The 19,097-nt window shown below is 41.6% G+C and overlaps 1 protein-coding gene across 2 annotated transcripts in view; it reads left to right on the top strand.

Moving 5' to 3' along the window:
* tspan4a (tetraspanin 4a) overlaps positions 1–19,097 on the top strand; it is a 172,598-nt gene that overhangs the window by 43,799 nt on the left and 109,702 nt on the right. Inside the window, exon 2 of one of the 2 annotated variants that reach the window (XM_082535689.1) lies at positions 6,679–6,758. In XM_082535689.1, coding sequence (XP_082391815.1) covers positions 6,696–6,758 — 63 coding nt within the window. In that variant the 5' untranslated portion in view covers positions 6,679–6,695. Of the gene's footprint in view, positions 1–4,988; positions 6,759–19,097 lie in introns of those variants that run through there. The other variant, XM_082535688.1, reaches the window with a different exon arrangement.

The following is a 19,097-nucleotide window of genomic DNA, read 5'->3' on the forward strand; positions in this document are numbered from 1 at the left end:
AAGAAATCTGAAGACCAAAAGCAGATATAATAATCTGTTTCTCCCTTTAATTCTGTTTTAAATAGTATCTCTTATTATGTTCGATTACCATTTCCACTACAAGGCTCCTAAATAATTTATTTTCTATTTGTTCTGTGATTTGCTTTTTTTACTCTGCAATGCTGGTTTCAGCTTTTACTAAACCCTGTCACGTATCTTGATGCATATATTTTGTCTTATTGTCTGTAATTCTTTGTCAGCAAAGCAAATTTTAAATCCCTCTTAGTCAGCTGATTCGGTAAAAACATGGCTATTTCTCACAGGAGCGGCTCTTATTAATCTTCATTTCCCTGAGTCTTCAATGGTGTCATGGTGTCATGATGTTGTGAAAATGTGCTTTCAGTCAGCTCATATGCCTCACATTCACAGCTGTGTTTTTGGACAGTGATGTCCTGACAGCACCTGAGCCATGCATATTCTCAGTATGTGATAATTAAACACTAATAATAGTGTGATATTTAGGCCTGCACATTACCCATGAACAGAAATCTGCAGGATCTGCGGTGCAGACATACAGTAAAGCTACTTTTTAAGTTTTTTTTAATTTTTTTATCAGGACTTAACCTAAAAAACACGTTTTCAGTTATTTAAGCTGTATTTCAGCTACAGCAGTCAAACTACATCAATAGGATATAAACGATGGAAATAGCCATTGAGCGCTTATCTGTAGTTTGTGAAGCCCTTTTTAGGGGCTTTACATGTTAGCATGATTGCTTGGCATCATCTGAAGTGGCTACATTTGGAAGAGGTGCTACATTATCAAAACACTCACAAGATCTGGTTGTAAGATGCATCTATACTGCATGAGAGCATTACTTGGATATGTTATCCATCCATCCATCTATTCATCAGATCACCAGTCAAAGGACTAATGCTAACTTTCACATCTATGGCCAATTTAGAATCACCAGATAACCCAGCGAGCATGTGTTTAGAATACATCCATGCCAGGCTATTTAGGGCCTTTTTGGGATGACTTTGCATGCTCTCCCAGGGCCCAGGGTGGAACAGTGGTGCAAGAAGGTCCTGGAGTTGAATCCAGATACCAGAAATCTTGTCAATTACGGGTAAATAAAAATTAAATAGAATTTTACTCACCAAAACGGGACCATGGGCTTCTTGGATGACCTATACCACACATGAGACCATTTTGCATGTGCTTTGGCACAAAAGGCACCAAAGCTACAAACACTGTTGAATTAGTTCAGGTAAATCCTAGCAGACAGCAAGCAGCCTAGTTGGCACCCACATCTCACCCATTCCCTGATTAACCCTTGTATGGTGTTCGGGTCTGTGAGACCCGTGTTCAGTTTTTTTCAAAAGAAAAATTAAACAATTAATTATTTTTTCACGTGTAAATGTGTTGTGTCTTTCCACTCACTCCACTTGATTATAACTGATTTATTTATAACATTTTATATAAAAGAAAAACGAGAAGCACATTAATTCATAAATGTGATCTAACAAAGGTAAAGGGAAAAAATTAACCATGTTTGCTGTTCATATGTCTTGTAATTGGGATGAAGTAAACATCTGTTGAGTAATTTAACATAAAATTGTTTGATAGTGTTAATTTGGAAAGCCAAAACTCTAGCGGGTCCACCAGACCCATGAACACTGGCTGAGTAACAAAAATACGAACACCACACAAGGGTTAAAGTGAGAGGTTATTAAAAATAATCACAGCCTCGTGAGCAGGAAAATTAGAGGAAGAGACCAGGCTGTAAACATAGGGTGCCTATAGGGACCCAACTTCAAGTACCCATTCAAGGAACAACAGTTTTTGGCACGTCAATGATCTACTTTTTAACCCCAGCGGTTGGTTTCTGTTTAATAATGACAATTTTTGTGTCCAGTTTGATTTTAGCCTTACTGATGTTTTTTAAGTACATTATGATTTTTGCATCTCATTCACACATTTACTTGAGCCCTGTTTTGTAAACTCTCAATGATTTTTAAAGGAAATAAACAGGCTGCTTTAAAGTAAGAATAAAAAGTGTGAAAGTTTGACCGTCCAAAAACTGCATTATCTTAAAAGTGTGAAGTGAAATGTTTTTTGTGATTGCATAAGCTTAAATTCTACCAGGCAAACAGCTCTAAATAATTTGCCAGGCTTCTGGAAAGGCCATTCTCATTTCATATGCTCATATTACTGCTCTGTGCGCACTGCAGTCATCCTTGTAGACTGTTTTGTCATTTAGTGGAGATATTCATAGGAGACTCATACTCCAGCTTTAAACAAGGGAAAGCAAGCCAGACTCCTACCCCTTTATGGCTGCACGGAGACCGGAGTGCAGCGCAGCGCACTTTGTGCATCTGACTGAGCAAGGCTGTCCGTTCATATTATGCTTTCACATTACAACGATCCATAAAGCGTTTTAATGTGGGCCCATCTACAAACCTTCAGTCTGAATAAAGCTAAATTACATCATGCTGCTTGCCATGCTTCTGTTTCCCCATGCATTCGTACATGGTGAGGAGTTCAAAGTCACCGTGAGCCCTGTAGTGCCAATGCACCCAGTGAGTCTACGATGAAGCTGTTTGTAAGTGGAAATATAGACCTGAAGTGGAATCCACTTTACTGCTGCACTTGCTGAAGTTTCCTGCTGCATGATTCATTTCAGTCTGTATATTTAATGAAAGTGACAGCAGATTGCACCAATTAGTGGGATAACTGACGTAAAAGTAAGATGAACCACATCCTGTGTAAATATTTTTTCCCCTTACATGCTGTGATTGATAAATATATAATAAATGGTATAAATATGCTCAAAGAGAGAGAGAGAGAGAGAGATGTGGTAGTTTATATTTGGAGGAAAAAAAGAAATGAATTTATACGTTTCTTGTTGAACCCGTAAAACCTCATCTACAGACATTTTACTGGATCGTGTGTTACAACATTAGCACGACACATGAATGTCCATCTGTCACTGTGATGTTTTTTAGTTTTATTGTCCAGGTTCTTTCTAGCTTTGTGTTTTTGTCTATCTTTGGAGTAGGGTTCTGTATTCTCCTGCAATTTATCTTTCTGTTATATGTTGTTTATTTTCTTATGCCTGATACAAGTTCTTCATGGTGTTGTTATTTCATCCTTTCAGTTCGGAGCTTCTGTTTTGTAGATCCTTAGGTTCATTCTGTTAATCCCCCTTTGTTTCCCCATTCTGTTCCTCTGCAGTCTTTTGTCTGTGTTTGTCTTTTTGTCTTGTTCCCTCATTTTGTTGTGTCAAATAATCGTCTCTTCAATCAGTTGTGTTGCACTCTTCCTGTTTTATTTTGCTAAGTGTTGTTCAGTTTAAGTCCCTCTTGAGTCTTCATGTTAGTAACTCTCGGCTATGTTCTCACCTGTTCTCTCTCATCTCAATATCTTGTAAGTGTATGTTGTCCGAGTGTCCCTTTGTCCTTTCTCGTGTACTCCCTCATGATTGTGTCTCCCTGCTCTTGGTTTCCTAGTTTTCAGTTCTGTTCGGATTTTTGAGTTCATCCCTTGTCTCCCGAGTCCTGCATCTGGGACCACGTCCTGCCTTTCTGTGTGACTATTATATATATTATATTCAGTGAATTTTAATGCATTTGGAATAGTCTGTTGCTTTAGCAAATGCCATTGCTCACAAATCCAGGAAATCTTCTGTTAGATGATGAATAACTCCACAGCAATGCAAATGCAGTTGGATCATCAGAGTTGCAGCAGAAGTGTTTGTGTAGATCTTGTTGGTGAAGATGAAAACCAAGCAAAGAAAGCATGTGACCACTATTGTGAGCCTGCCACCCCTGCTGAAAGCAGATGGAAGGGGAAACGTAAAATATCATGTGACAGTCATGTGATAGCATGTATAGATAGAGGGCACACTTTGCTGTGACATCAACAGCTGCAAGTAATTAAAGCTTCACTGACTGGAACGTCATTCCTTATGCTGCACTGGTTATTAAAATCGCAACGTTCGGATGTGAAGATGAAGTGCTTAAAATATATATATATATATATATTTTTTTTTTTTACAACAGCAGCCAACTCAGATATGATATTTGCACTTTGGCTTTACTTCATGTTACTTAACAAGGTCTGCCCTTGTTTTTCTTTTCATGGATAAAGGGTATTTTTTCCTACTCTTTCACACCTGACAAAATTTTGATGAAAACACTAGTAGCCCAAAAATCTTTTCAACAACGTCAGTCATTCAGTAAGCCAAATTCATTCTCCTAGCATAGGCTGCCGCTGCCTCTGCGCTCTGACCAAAATACACACAGGAGACAAAACAAAAATCCATTAAATAGTTGATGCAGCCTTGAATAAAGTCAGTACCTCTGAAGCTTTGAAATGTCTCTGTGGACTCATAAAACCAGTGACCCAGATGGCTCCCAGGTTGTGGGGAGCATGCAGTTACACTATTTTGTGTGAATGTCAGCGGCCGTGTGTGCCTTCGCACACACAGAGACACACTTTAGGTGAGTTGTTTGTCGTGTGAAAATCCGTGCAGTGCGAGGCTACGCACACAGATATTGTATGACCCAAGTTCAGGTCCAGAGAGAGACAGAGGGAGAGAGGAACATGACTGAAGTGAAGCGTGAAGAGAGCAGCCTGGGTTGTGAGCAAGAACAACCTCTGCATGTGGAATGAGTTCCAGGCGGGAGGCAGAGAGGAGAGGAGGAGGAAGCACTAGTGCAAGTGCAGCAAGCTTCTCAGCACTGGTATGTTAACAACACGCCAGGTTTTGTGTGCGCCTCTGTGTGCACGTACATCGTGTGTGCGTGAGAGAGAGAGAGAGAGAGAGAGTTATCTAGTAGATGGTAGGGTATGATTGCCGTGTGCACGAGGGAGGATGGAGCTGCGAGGCACTGATTGGTTGTGCACTCTCATAGGGTGTGGCCAGAATGTGAATGACTGCTCCTGCCTTTCGCGCTGCCAGGTTTTGGGGACAGTTTCTGAGGAGGGATGGGGTGTGTGAGACTGTGTGTGTGGAGGAGAGAGCATTGGAGCCTGTGAGAGAAGGCAGGAAAGAAAAAGGGAAAGGGGGGGCAGGAGGACAGAGAGAGAGAAAGAGAACAGGAGCTTGTGAAGAGAGGGAGGGAGGGAGCTTCAGGCAGCGAGGCTGGACTACCGCTCAAACACTGCAGTCTTTCTTTTGCTTCTCTGAGGAAGCTGTCTTTCTCTTCTCGCTGCCTGTCTCTCCTTCTTGCTGCTTCTTCTCTCGCTGCTTGGCCATGACCCTGGTGGACACCTTGATCTCCTTGCCCACCTAGAGAAGAGGAGAGAAAACGCTGTAGCGGAGGAGGGAGACGAGAGGAGGGGACAACCGCACACTTTGCTTCTCTGATGAGAGTCTGGAAATTAATTAACCACCATCAGCACAGGGGGGGAGAGCAGAGAGGGGCTCAGGATTAGAATAAGAGGGAGTTGAAGAGAGTGATTTGTTAGATGAGAGTGGAGAGACGCAGAACAACCCCTAGACACTTTTCAGAGACAAAAGGTTCAAGTTAGGGCAGGAACTAAAGAAGCAAGGAGGAAATTGGGCAAGGCAGGAATTCCACAGGGATACAAATTGAAGAAGCCAAAGAATGGTCTGCTCATCAGCGTCATTCATCCTTTCATGCCTTCTTCCATTCTTCCTCTCACATCCATAACACCATTCTTCCCGCTCGCCTCCTTTTCTATCTTAGTTCTTTTTTTTTTTTTGCTCCGTGCATGTCAGCAAAAGCACATCGCCAGTCACATGCCGAACACTCAGACGCAACTAAGACCAGAGAGTAGTGTTTCATTCTCAGCGGACATGCGCTCTGTCTCTGAGTAAAAGAAGTTGATTAACCAAAGCAGGGGTGCTGTTATTTGCCAGCCAGGAAGCACCTGCTCAGGAATTTCTCATGAGACCAGGTAGGACCATTTCTGGATCATTTTGGCAAGCCCAAGGCGCTAGAGAGGTCAAACTCTCCAAGCATTTACCTGATTGAACCTTTATGAGATGAAACTGCAGATCAGCTTATCTGGGAGCATCACACCTGTGTGCGAGGGATTAAAGAGATAGGGATGTGCAGATGTGTACGTGTATGTTGGGATTATGTCCTAAATGTTCAGATTTACACAGATGTTGTGGCAGGATTATGCAAACTGTCCTGCAGAATATATAATATATAAGATTCAAAAATAGCAAGTCGGTTGAAGTGAATGGCAGCATATTGTTTTCTCTCAGATTACATCAGATCACGTGTGATCCCACTCTGGGTATAATTAAATCAGTAGTTCAGGAGTTTAATTATTTTGAGGCTAGGTTAGAAATACTACTGAAATCCATCTCGCAGCCCCCCCTCAGTGGAATACCTCTTTGTCCCTCGCTGTGGACTTTGTTCAGACCTGAAGTGCACAGAGTGACTATTAAAGACTCCTAAAGGCTCATTCAGCTTCCATTATGAGACGCTCGAGCACAGACGAGACTCCATATCGGCGCAGTCCATCTCTGGACAGCAAACCCGACACGCCGCCGTTCACTTCTGGGTTTCACCGCTTTAGCGGAGAGTTCGAGTATAAGCGGCCACCGTTTGCGTTCGGCTTTCACACAACAAAGGGGCCGCAAACATCCAAGGGACGCTATGCCCAGGGCAAGAAGTATGTGGTGTTTTACCTGGACCTCTCCTTCATATTCCTCCTAGAACTGCGGCGCTGCAGGATGGCTGAGGGTTGCATGATGGCCCTGCGATATGGAATGGTCTTCTTCAATCTCCTCTTCTGGGTGAGTTCTGTCTTTTAAAAAAGAAAAATATATATTTTTATATATATATGTAAACATATATATACATATATATATAAATATATGTATTCTTGTGCATGACTTTTGAAGAGGGGAGACTGTTTGTTTTGCTGAAAGTGATACTTTGCTTCCTCGCCTCAGATTTTTCTTACCCCGTTTTTTTTTTTTTTTTCCAAAGGAGCTCTCTTATGCATGTCTTTGTAACCACAGTGATGTTAGAGGAGTGAGGAGGGGGCAGAGTTGAGAGAAAGAGACAGATCATGCATTTAGATCATGTGTACAAAGCCCACTGTGTGGGTGAGTGGAGCCTTTTCTGCTCCCTATACAGTTCGTTGAGTGTGGGTGTGCACTGCATTGTTTGCCGTGTTAAGCTGTGACACATTTGGAGCTTGCATTATGTGTACACTAGTTAATCACAGAGTTACCATTGTGTTATAATTCTTCACCTACCTCTGCCTCGCCCTCCTCCCCATACAGCAGCACTTCTTAGTTCACCAAGGCATCTGCTGTCAGTCTGCTCAGTTCAGTTGATCGTATCTTTTTGCTGTGGGTTGAGGGTTGAGCTCCGCTGTGTCTGCCTGTCTCGATCCATCTCTGATAGCCCCCGTTACCGATCACTTGCATTTTCATTGTGAAGTCTGTCATGTTCCCCAGCTGTAAAGATTTCAAGCTCGTGTTGTTTTTTTTCCCTCGCAGACTCCTGTTGTGCACTCACTTGCAACTTCTTGGAGAGCTTTATGGGGTTTTTGGCCTCTGTGGTTACCTTTCTGGGATTACTTTGATTTGTCATATGTCTGCTCTTATTGGTAACAGAATGAGATGAGGCCTTGGGCACTGAAATGCAATCTAGCTGCCAAGATGCAATCTCCCTCAAGGAATGAGTGACCTTTTCACCTCTACATCTTCAGTCAGCTATAAACGGCTGTCAGAGAAGGGTCGCGGTATTTGTTATTAGCACTCGGTGTGCATGTGTGACTGTGTGTGTGTTGCCACTGGGGATAAATAATGACCACTTGACCGAGGGTAGCTATAACCTGTTTCTGATAAGCCAGTTGTATTTGGTAAGAACAGAAGAGCTCTGCCAATTTAAAACTAAGGATGGTACATTTTGACTGTTTCGTCCCAAACTTTTTGCAGATGATTTTTAAATTTTAAGGGGATACTTCAGATTCTTAAATTTGAATATTTTTTACATTGTAATGTGGATGTCAAACTCAATGTATGTGGGCCACATACAGTCCACTTTAATCTTAAGTGAAGTGAAACTGGCCCTTTCGGTTGGTGTAAAGAACTTTTTACTATATATTTATTTATAAATATGCAATTTCAATGATATGTCTCAGTTTTTCGATATGTTAAAGAAATGCTGCTGCAGTAAATTAATGTGGCAGCACAAGTCTTTGGGCTTAAATTGTAATAATTTAATGTGTAAAATCATGGCACAAGCTCTGTTAGCTCATTGCTCACAGCTTTTTTTTAGTTCACAGAAAGTGCTCTATTTTTACACAGTGGCTCTATTTTCATCGATAGAGAAAAAAACAAAACAAACAATAATTTTTCTCTCATTTAGTTGTTTATTCATTACTTAACCACTTTGCTGTAGCATGAATGGCCTTGGGGGAGGTCTTTACCAGTCGAAAAAGCTGTAAAATGTAGGAAATTACTGTTAATATTCATGCTTTTTCCAAAGCCCTCCAGTGGGCCAAATTGAAGTTGTCACCAGAATGATTCTGGCCCCAGGGCCTTATGTTTGACACCCCTTGCATAGATTGTATGAACAGTGTCCTGATGAAAATATATTTGCCCTTTACTTTCACTTTCAGAAGGAAAAACAATGTGACAGTTTACATCCTGCCTGAAAACAAAGCTCTCAATAGCTCTTTCCCTCTCTTACAGTAGACTATTTATATTTATAAGATTACCAGGTGAACTGGAGGTGGGAAATTATTTGTCTCAAAGTTTCATGGCATTAACACTTCTATAAATAAGTGTTATAGGTTAACCTATAGGTGCATAGGTTTCTTCAGGTGTCGAAACAAACTTAAATATATGAGACTAATGTGTGCAAATAGAGCGACATAAATAGCAGCTCTGTGCAGTGAGAAGAAAGGTGTGGTCGTATTTCACTGAGCGGTGTTAATATATTTATATGCTACCCACCGTGTTAATATAGCGGTGTTAATATGCTACCCACCGTTTTTAATGCACCAAGACTTGAGGCTTCTGCACAGTGCTTGACAAACTGATCCACTGAGGAAATCATCTCTTAAGGTGGCATTATTGCTTATTTGCCACAGTCTGACAGCAAAGTGGTTGGCATTGATGTTTCCATTGACAAAGTTATTTCACGTTGTTAAAGGCGTAATAGAACAGACCGGTGTTTTGAATCAAATTATATTTAGTAATTTTATTATCCAAAATGTTTTGAAGAAATATCAAATCTGGGTTTTTTGGGGGTTATTAACAGTAATTTTTATTTGCCAGTGAATGGGGCCATATCTCCTTTACCCATGCCAGCCAGTGCCAGTTGACTGATCTGATCCTAGCAACTAATATTGAATTTGCCAACACTACTTTCTGCTGTTTCTTTGGAAACGTTTGAGCTTTTTGAATTAAACCTTGTCAATGTGTCAGTGTACGTGATTTGCCAGAGTCACATCAGATACATTTTTAACTTACAATCAAGTGAAAACATCTTCCATGACCCTACGCTGTGGTACTTCACAACATCGACAAACTACAGCTTTTGTCATTGTTTTGAACCCTATCAGCAAAAAAAAAAAAAAAAAAAAATGCAGACTTTAACATTTTTTTCTTATTCCATAATTAAAGTGTTTTCCTCCAAGGAAATAATGAAACAGGTTATTTGTCCCTAAATGATGTTAAAGGTTTGGTTAGACTTAAGTCAGGAGGCAGAGGTTGGTGGTTAAATCGCTGGCTCCAAGATACCGAACCCTCTGATGCATCTATGTGAGTGAGCTTAGGTATAGTAAAGGGTTCTGTGTGTCAGTGGGTGAATGAGCCTTGTAGTAAAAACGCACTACATAGGTGCCAGTCCATTTACCATTTCGAATTAGGTATAAACAGCTTGATTAGATTTATGAACAAAAGTTCTCCAGTGAAGTCAAAATTTGAGTATTAAAGGTTTTTTTCAGTAAAATGTGTTTTTTTTTTTGTTGTTTTTTTGTCAACCCGTCCATCCACCTCGATATCCTTCCTTACAAAATACGTCTTCTCTTACTAAACTGGCACTTGTTCCTAATGTGGGCATCAGAGGGTTTTTTCATAATAAAATGCAACTTTGAGGCATATTAAGCTGCTTGCTGTCAACAATAACAAGTTTTCTACATTGCATCTCAGTGCACCACTAATATACTTCTACATCGAGCTACTCAGGTATGAATTTTCTTCAATTAGCAGAGAAAATAATAGTCTTCCATTTAAAAACAATTAAAGTATTACAGAGAACGACAAGAACCATGTGAAGAGCACTTCTCTCATTTTAAAATACATTTTTATAATTCTCCATAAAAGGTGGCGGGCGATAAAGTTTCCATTTAATTACCCCACTTTCCTTGAAATGAGGTTGGAGCGAAACGGTAAATTCCAGTGCGTCAAAGGTAAAATGAGAATATAGAGTGAGGAAAACACACTGATGAAAGATGAGGACTATGACAAAACATATCATCTGTAACAGCTCACAATACCTTATATAATGTTAGGGGTTTATTCTGTATTTGAAGAATGCCAACTAAACATTCATCTAACAATTCAGCACAGCACCAATCAGTTTCTTCCTTACCTACGGACATACTCCACTGTGCCCACGACTGTTTAACGTGGTACTGGAGCATTACTGATGAGCATGTTAGTGAAGTTAAATAATTAAAATATGATGTCTTAGCATATAATAAGACAGAGACAGATCACTCACTGATGACTGGGAAAGAGGCTAAACAAAAAGTTTCATGTGATGATATCCTTTTTGATTCATATAAACAGAAAAAGTTTTAACATTAATTAACACAACGAGAGTTAAATTTAAACCACTTTTCTCTGACAGGTGGAGATGAATAAAAAAACCCCCACAGCATGCATACTGTGAGAAGTCACACTGTCTTGTGTGAGAGTACAGTGTTTCTTTTTATAAACTCTATTTAAATTATCTTGGAATGTGTTTGTGATGACCTTCAGGGAGGTTACAAGCTAAGAAGGGTTATTTTGAGAAAAGAAGTGCTCTCAGTTGGCACTTTTCCTTTTCCAGTGTTTCCATAGTTTAGTGGTTTACACATTCACCTTGCCAGCGAAAGATACAAAGAAACAGACACAAATCCCGTCCTGGTTGTGTCAGGAGAGGCATCTGGCATAGAAATCTACCCAGTCAAAGAAGCGGTGACCCCTTGTTGCAACATATTTGATTTTAATTAGGAACGAAAGTGGCTTCCTTGAGAAAAATCACCTTTTCCAAGGTGATTTTTTGTTGTATTAAAGTGACCTGAGTGAATTGCAAGGTGAAAATGTTTCTCTGGATGTTAGTTTTGTCCTTAAAGAGCAGCGACTGTAGACATTTAAGTGACAGTTCTCTGTGTTTCCAAATACAAAAAAAAAATCAGGAGAAACTTTTCAAACCTTTCCTGCAGACTGGACGTCTTGACTGTTGGGTTTTTTTTGGTACCGAAAACATTTTTTTTTTGTCCCAAAATATGACAAAATATTGTCACACCGCCTCTGCTGGTGTCTGGCCTTGCTTACTGAAATCAGGATTGTTAAAAAAGCTGAAGAGCAGGCCTTGTGGTGTGTAACCCAGCACAGTTTCTCAGAGGAATATTTTCAGGTCAAATGAATACGACACTGCCAAAGATTGAAGGCAGACCTCTTTGCTCTGTTTTATTCTCAGCTTGTTATCACACGGCTCCCTTGTGGTGGGCAGAAACTGACAATCATCTGTGCAGGTCCGAGAGCAGCGGGAGGTGGAGGAGAACCAAACTGTGCTGGAAGAGGCCCGGGTGCTTTTTGTTACTGTGGCTGTTAAAATGGGTGAGAGAGAGAGACGTGAAATGAAAACTTGCTCTGACGTGGCTGCTCAAACATGTAAAAGATTTTGTGTCTGTTTGATGATGGTGTCGATCAGCGGGCATTCATGCTCAGTTGCAGATAACATATTTTTCTGTTGCTGAGACATGCTATTCTTTCCTGTTTTTCTTTGGTTTGCACTGAAGTGGGACACACTCACTTTTTTAAGTGACCGTGGCTGTGCTTACGCTCAGACAATAGAGTCATGGCAGAACAAGCAGAGCCGTCAGGATTTTGCGCCTATGTTGGTATCAAAAACCAAATTGTTCCAAAAGGGAATTGGAAGAGGTCAAGAAGACAAATCTGAAATGGGTTTGTGAGAATAGCTGTAATGATAGAGGCCAGACCTGCTGGTCTGTCACAGATGAAGGAGGTGAGCATGGTTGTAAGAGGTACAGATGATAACAGTAACTATTGGTGGGATAAGTGGCATCCCGCTCAGTAGGCTGGTAGAGCTTTGAAACAGGAGGACAGCGGGGCACATACATCAAACTGCACTATTGTAGCTCATGTGTCACTCTCAGGCCAAATTTTTATTCATGCTTTTTTTGTAACTTACTGATCTTTGAAGGTAAGTTTCCCCAATTTCTCAGTTTGTTCTGTTTTATTTGAACTCAAAAGTCTCCTGTTTTTGTTTTTTCTTAGTTTCTCTCGGATTTTATTTCCCCAAGCAACTGACTTAGAGTCTGTATTTGAGAGTTTTATCACCTCTGTTTACATGAGACAGCATCCTCTTGCAGATCTGTCAGCTCAGACGTTGCTCTGGTAATAGAAAGAGAATAGAAAATGAGGGTGAAAAACACAAATTAGGTCCTAATTATGCTCTTCATTCCACATACAGAGATATGAGTAATTTAGCCTGTAATGTTATAACTGTTATTACTATGTATTATTACAACTTTTTATCTTTTAGTCTCTTAGTTCTTTCTCACAGAGCAGAAATGTGTAACAAAGCCATTAGGATGAATTCTCATTACATACTTTCATGCCATTAAAAGGTGCATCAGCTTCCAGATTGTCATGGAAACAAGTCTTTTTCTAAGCACTGCATAAAAAGAAAACACAAGATCTGTGTGTGTGTATGTGTGCTTACCTAGTATATGTCACATACTTTAATGCAAATGAAGCCAACAGTTGCTATCACATCCCATTTGAAATTGGAATCCAGTGACTCTTCACTTACTCAGGGCTACAGTCAGTTACTCTTGTTTTAATTCCCATTACTGTAAGTGTGTGAAAACGAGCTCGGCGCTCTGACCTCGTACGTTAACGTCTGTGTGGGTGGGGAGCAGCCTGGGTATCTCTTCTTCGCAGACAAAATGTCAAACAAATCTATACAAAAAGAGAGAAGCGGATTTCTGTGCTCCAGGACAAATGCTGATTATCCCCTAAATGTAGGAGCAATGACTCCACCATAAAAATGCAAAAATGGGCATCTCGGAAAAATATGCAACAATTCACAACAGCTAATCGTCTTGAGCGGAAACCACCACAGAGCTAGGGGGGAAAAATACATCCCACAGCTGCAAAATACCAAAATAAGACTCATTTACAGCCACTTTTTAATTAATCTTGTTAGCACAAACGTGTCTTTTCCATGCTGCAGGGGTGGGAGGGAGGGGTGGGGGGAATCCACGGCATCAGCAGCAGCAGCAGTAGCGGGTGAGCCTGGGACAGAGGAGGGATAGGAAGAGAAGAGGCAGAAGGAAGAGACGGAAGATGTGTCCTCTGAAGTTGTGTTTACTTGTCATCGTAATGTAGGTCAGAGCCCAACGGAGGATCCATAGATTGCCAGAGTTCTGAATGGGTTGCATCTGTCTCCAGTGATTTAGCCAGATCAATAGAAATGGCCTTTCTACTGATTTGAGATCTGTCCGCCCCGCCCAGGCTCTGCTGCCACACAGTCCATCGATTTGCAGCTGGACCGGAGGGGACGTGCGCAGCATGAGCAGTTCAGATAATAGGTCTGCAGTTTGCATTTGCTGAGTATGGCATGTTTGTGCACACAGCTCACAGGCAGAAAAGTCATTTAATTGTGTGGAAACTTTTTGAAATAGGGAGAGAAGTAGGGAATCTCTCCATTCTTTCCTTTTCTATATGTCATTGTGTTCAAAGATGAAGTCCTACAGTACTGTGCAAAGGTCTTGAGTCACCCCTCGTTTCTTTAGATTTTGTGAGGAAAAATGGGAAATAGATGCAGTGATTTATTGAAACATGCAAACATACACAGAAATATAGTATTTAAAGCAACAGCAGGGATTGTACAGTTTTAGCAATGTAAATGTCAATAATTGGTTTAATCTTTATTCTTCAGTCTGAGCTCTTTGAGCAAAGCTTTCTTGTCATTTCTTTAAGTCTTCAGGAAAAGTTCTCCAGGCTTCTTGAAGGACATTCAAAGCTCTTCTTTGGGTGTTGGCTGCCTTTTTTGTCCTGTTCTCTGTCCCACACCACTTCAATAATGTTGATATCTGGGCTCTGGGGAGGCCAATCCATGACTGATGGTGTTCCACTGCGTGTTTGGAATCGCTGTCATACTGAAAAAATCAACCCATTGCCAATTAAGTGCTTTCTAGCTGGCATTTCATGGTTGATAAAAATCTTGTGGCACTTTTCTTCTACTATTACACCAGTTTTGATAAGATCCTCAAAACTACTGGCTGAAGTAGAACAGACTAGCCCTTTATTGTCAGTGTGCAAGTAGAACTAAATTGTGGGTGCTCCACTTGATTACTGTGCAAGGAATTTAAATACACAAAACAAGACACATAAAACAATACAAACAACAATTAAAAGTGATTTTCAGTTACATTCTTGAATAATCTCTCTTTCTAAATAGAGGGACAGTAACTGTGTGTGTGTGTGTGTATGTAAGCGTGTAAAACCCGCAGATAGTCAGATTAACAGTATTTTGTCTCTATCTGCCATTCTGCAATTCATCTCACATAAACAAAAACGTGCGCACAGCGTGACGTGAAAAAAGGCACAAATTGCTTAATTGTTTGCTAAATGTTTGAGGTGTGAACATTTTTCTTGTAAAACAAAGGGGGCCTAGCAAAAAAAAGTTTGGGAACCACTGGCCCAACCTAATAAGGAACACAGTCTGGAAACAATGGGGAACTATATAAACAAGAAACTGTGAACCAGAAATAGAGATAATGAAACTCAGAGGCACTAGGAGAAAAGAACAAACAGAAGAGTATCCAGCTGCAACCCAAAACTCATCATAACCTATAATGAACCATAAAACCTATCGAACAGGAGAACAGAACTATAATACAAAGACACCAAAAAAAGTCCTAATTTAAAATGCGTTCCCTGCTAAATTGTCTGTTATGTGTAGACACAACACTGAGTCATCCCTTGAGTTAGTTGACTTCTCTCTGCTTGAATGATTCATAGGTCAGTGTTAAGTGGTTTAACAAAAGATATTTCTCTGAAAATGGTCAAGTACAAGGACTCAAAATGAGTGACAAAGCAGCCGAAGAAAAACTTTGACTAAACTGCAGAAAACCTAAAAAACTATTTATAAAGACCACTAAAAATTTACAAGCCTGGCAACTCTGATACAAAACACAAAGAATGAGCGTTAGTTCAAGACTTTTGGAGATTATTTTATATAAGCTCAAGTTTTAAGCACTGAAATCACACTGTAGTTTTTAAGGCAGTAGGCATAAAAGAGTTTGAGCAGCGATCATCTGTCAATCAACGAGAGCTGGAAAATAAGGTGTGACACTGTGGGAAAGTATGAGGAGTTGTTCTTTATGGAAAGTAAAAGTCCTGCCTGTGCCAGTTCACCATGTTTTGAGCAAGAAAGTATTACAGGAAAGTTTGACTCCTTGGAAGCAAAAGAAATGAGGGCTTACTCAAGACTTTTGGACTGTAATTATGTGTTGGTGTTTACCCAAAATCAAGTTTTATCACGTCTGACACATCTTTCTTTTTAGTAGTGTAGGCTTCCAAAAACTGGCTCTCTTTTCTTTGTAATTTAGTGATTTGATCTTAAATTTCTTGGTCTTTGCTCCCAGATACAATCAAAATAAACAATATTAAGTCTGATTGAAGGCGTCTCGAAGACTTGGCGTAACGCTGCGAAACAGTCCACGAATGTCTGTTATAACATCGCACCTCCTCTGTTATTTGCAGGAGGCTTTTGCAGGTGTCTTAAAGGCAGGCGTCCCAGCAGCAGCAGAAGAGTCGGCAATTTATCTTGGCTGCCTCCCAGTTTAAATCCTGCTATGACTGCGTAACCTTCGGATATTAATGGGTTTTAGGAATGTCCACATTAAGATCCACATGCTAGCAGGCACTTGTTAGTGAAAGCACAATTCCTCCTCCAGTCCTCAGATGGCCTCACCTGTGCTCTGGTCATCCTCCCAAAGGTCAGTGCCGACAGAGCAGGGAAAGCCTTCTGCTCGCGGTGACGAAGGAGTAGTAGCGCGTTGTGCTTCTGTAATCATGCCTGCTCATTTAAAGTGGTTGTAAAAGGGCATCCATAAATAAATAAATTACCGGGCTAAAACAAGGGCTTTGTCCTGTCCTCGCTTTTCAGTCTTTGTGATCTGCAGCCTCAGGGTTGAGATGCGCCACTGGGACAAAGGGAAGGGTTACAATAGGGAGGGGACTATAAGTGACGAATAAGTGGTTTAGGGTCTCTTCCAACCGCTCCGGATCAACGCGTCCGCTCGCAGGAAAGGCTGGTTTCGGAGATCTGTGAGTAGGCATGGAGAGGGGGGGTGAGAGACAGGGGGACACACATGTTAGACGACCAAGAGGTCAATCTGGACATTTGCTTCTGTTTACATCTCAATTTCTTAAGAGTGTTTTTAAGCAAGAAGAGCAGAGGATGTACACTCAGTTCTCACTTTATTAGGTACACCTAATTTATATCAGTTGTTCCCTCATTTCTGTAAATGAGGTTAAGCTAAAAAAATAAAAGCAAATAGGAACACCTTACTGTATAATGCAGTACATGAAAACAGCACCACAAACACTTCCTCTTTTTTACAATGAAGATGAAACTATGAAAAGTTGCCTTTATTGCAGGACTGTTGTTAGTCTGCATTAGTTTGAGCTCCCTAATAAACTGACAACTGAGTGTTTATTGTTATAATTTTCAAATCCAGAAAATCTGGAAACACTTGTGCAGTTTAAACTTTGGGTTAAAGCTGAAATTGTCCATAAGAGCTACAAAATTAGCAAATGTGGCAGGAATGCCACATTCCCATAGCCTTGTATTTCAACTGCTAGAAGTTGTGCTTCAAAACGGAGAAATTCAAGGCTTTGAGATGGTGATTTTGGCAAATCAGTAACACTAAACAATGAGGACGTTACAAAGTAACCACTCTGGTTACGATACAGTGGTCAACAAGCTCTTGAGTTTGCAGATTACCAAACAGGATGGCTGTCACAGAGGAAACAAAAGTGTGGATACAGACTGTGTTCACGTAAGTTTGATTCTGTTTTCTTCTAGAGCCTGTTGACCAAATAGCTGTTGAGCACACCGCAGATGACATTTAGCACAGACAAACATGGCGGACGCTGCCGACTGGTGAGAGGTAAATAAACAATGGACAACATGCAACACGTAACAGGAAGGGGTGAGGATGCCATGGGTTACCGGTCCGTTGCCATGGTAACCGGTCCGTTGCCATGGGTTAACATGTGTTGTTATTGGTTAACTGTCCGTTGCCATGCGTTTACATGTGTTGTTATTGGTTAACTGTCCGTTGCCATGCGTTTACATGCGTTGTTATGGGTTAACTGTCCGTTGCCATGGGTTACCGGTCCGTTGCCATGGTAACCGGTCCGTTGCCATGGGTTAACTGTCCGTTGCCATGCGTTAACTGTCCGTTGCCATGCGTTTACATGCGTTGTTATGGGTTAACTGTCCGTTGCCATGGGTTAACTGTCCGTTGCCATGCGTTAACTGTCCGTTGCCATGCGTTTACATGCGTTGCCATGGGTTAACTGTCCGTTGCCACGGGTTATCTGTCCGTTGCCATGCGTTTACATGCGTTGTTATGGGTTAACTGTCCGTTGCCATGGGTTACCGGTTCGTTGCCATGGTAACCGGTCCGTTGCCATGGTAACCGGTCCGTTGCCATGCGTTAACTGTCCGTTGCCATGCGTTTACATGTGTTGTTATGGGTTAACTGTCCGTTGCCATGCGTTTACATGCGTTGTTATGGGTTAACTGTCCGTTGCCATGGGTTAACTGTCCGTTGCCATGCGTTAACTGTCCGTTGCCATGCGTTTACATGCGTTGTTATGGGTTAACTGTCCGTTGCCATGCGTTTACATGCGTTGTTATGGGTTAACTGTCCGTTGCCATGGGTTACCGGTCCGTTGCCATGGTAACCGGTCCGTTGCCATGGTAACCGGTCCGTTGCCATGGGTTACCTGTCCGTTGCCATGCGTTAACTGTCCGTTGCCATGCGTTTACATGCGTTGTTATGGGTTAACTGTCCGTTGCCATGGGTTATCTGTCCGTTGCCATGCGTTTACATGCGTTGTTATGGGTTAACTGTCCGTTGCCATGCGTTTACATGCGTTGTTATGGGTTAACTGTCCGTTGCCATGCGTTTACATGCGTTGTTATGGGTTAACTGTCCGTTGCCATGGGTTACCGGTCCGTTGCCATGGTAACCGGTCCGTTGCCATGGGTTACCGGTCCGTTGCCATGGTAACCGGTCCGTTGCCATGGGTTACCGGTCCGTTGCCATGGTAACCGGTCCGTTGCCATGGGTTACCTGACCGTTGCCATGGGTTACCGGTCCGTTGCCATGGTAACCGGTCCGTTGCCATGGGTTACCTGACCGTTGCCATGGGTTAACTGTCCGTTGCCATGCGTTAACTGTCCGTTGCCATGCGTTTACATGCGTTGTTATGGGTTAACTGTCCGTTGCCATGCGTTAACTGTCCGTTGCCATGCGTTTACATGCGTTGTTATGGGTTAACTGTCCGTTGCCATGCGTTACCGGTCCGTTGCCATGGTAACCGGTCCGTTGCCATGGTAACCGGTCCGTTGCCATGGGTTACCTGACCGTTGCCATGGGTTACCTGACCGTTGCCATGGGTTACCGGTCCGTTGCCATGGGTAACCGGTCCGTTGCCATGGGTTAACTGTCCGTTGCCATGCGTTAACTGTCCGTTGCCATGCGTTTACATGCGTTGTTATGGGTTAACTGTCCATTGCCATGGGTTACCTGACCGTTGCCATGGGTTAACTGTCCGTTGCCATGCGTTAAC

Source organism: Aulonocara stuartgranti, assembly GCF_965226115.1.
Source record: "Aulonocara stuartgranti genome assembly, chromosome: 1".
NCBI lineage: Eukaryota > Metazoa > Chordata > Actinopteri > Cichliformes > Cichlidae > Aulonocara > Aulonocara stuartgranti.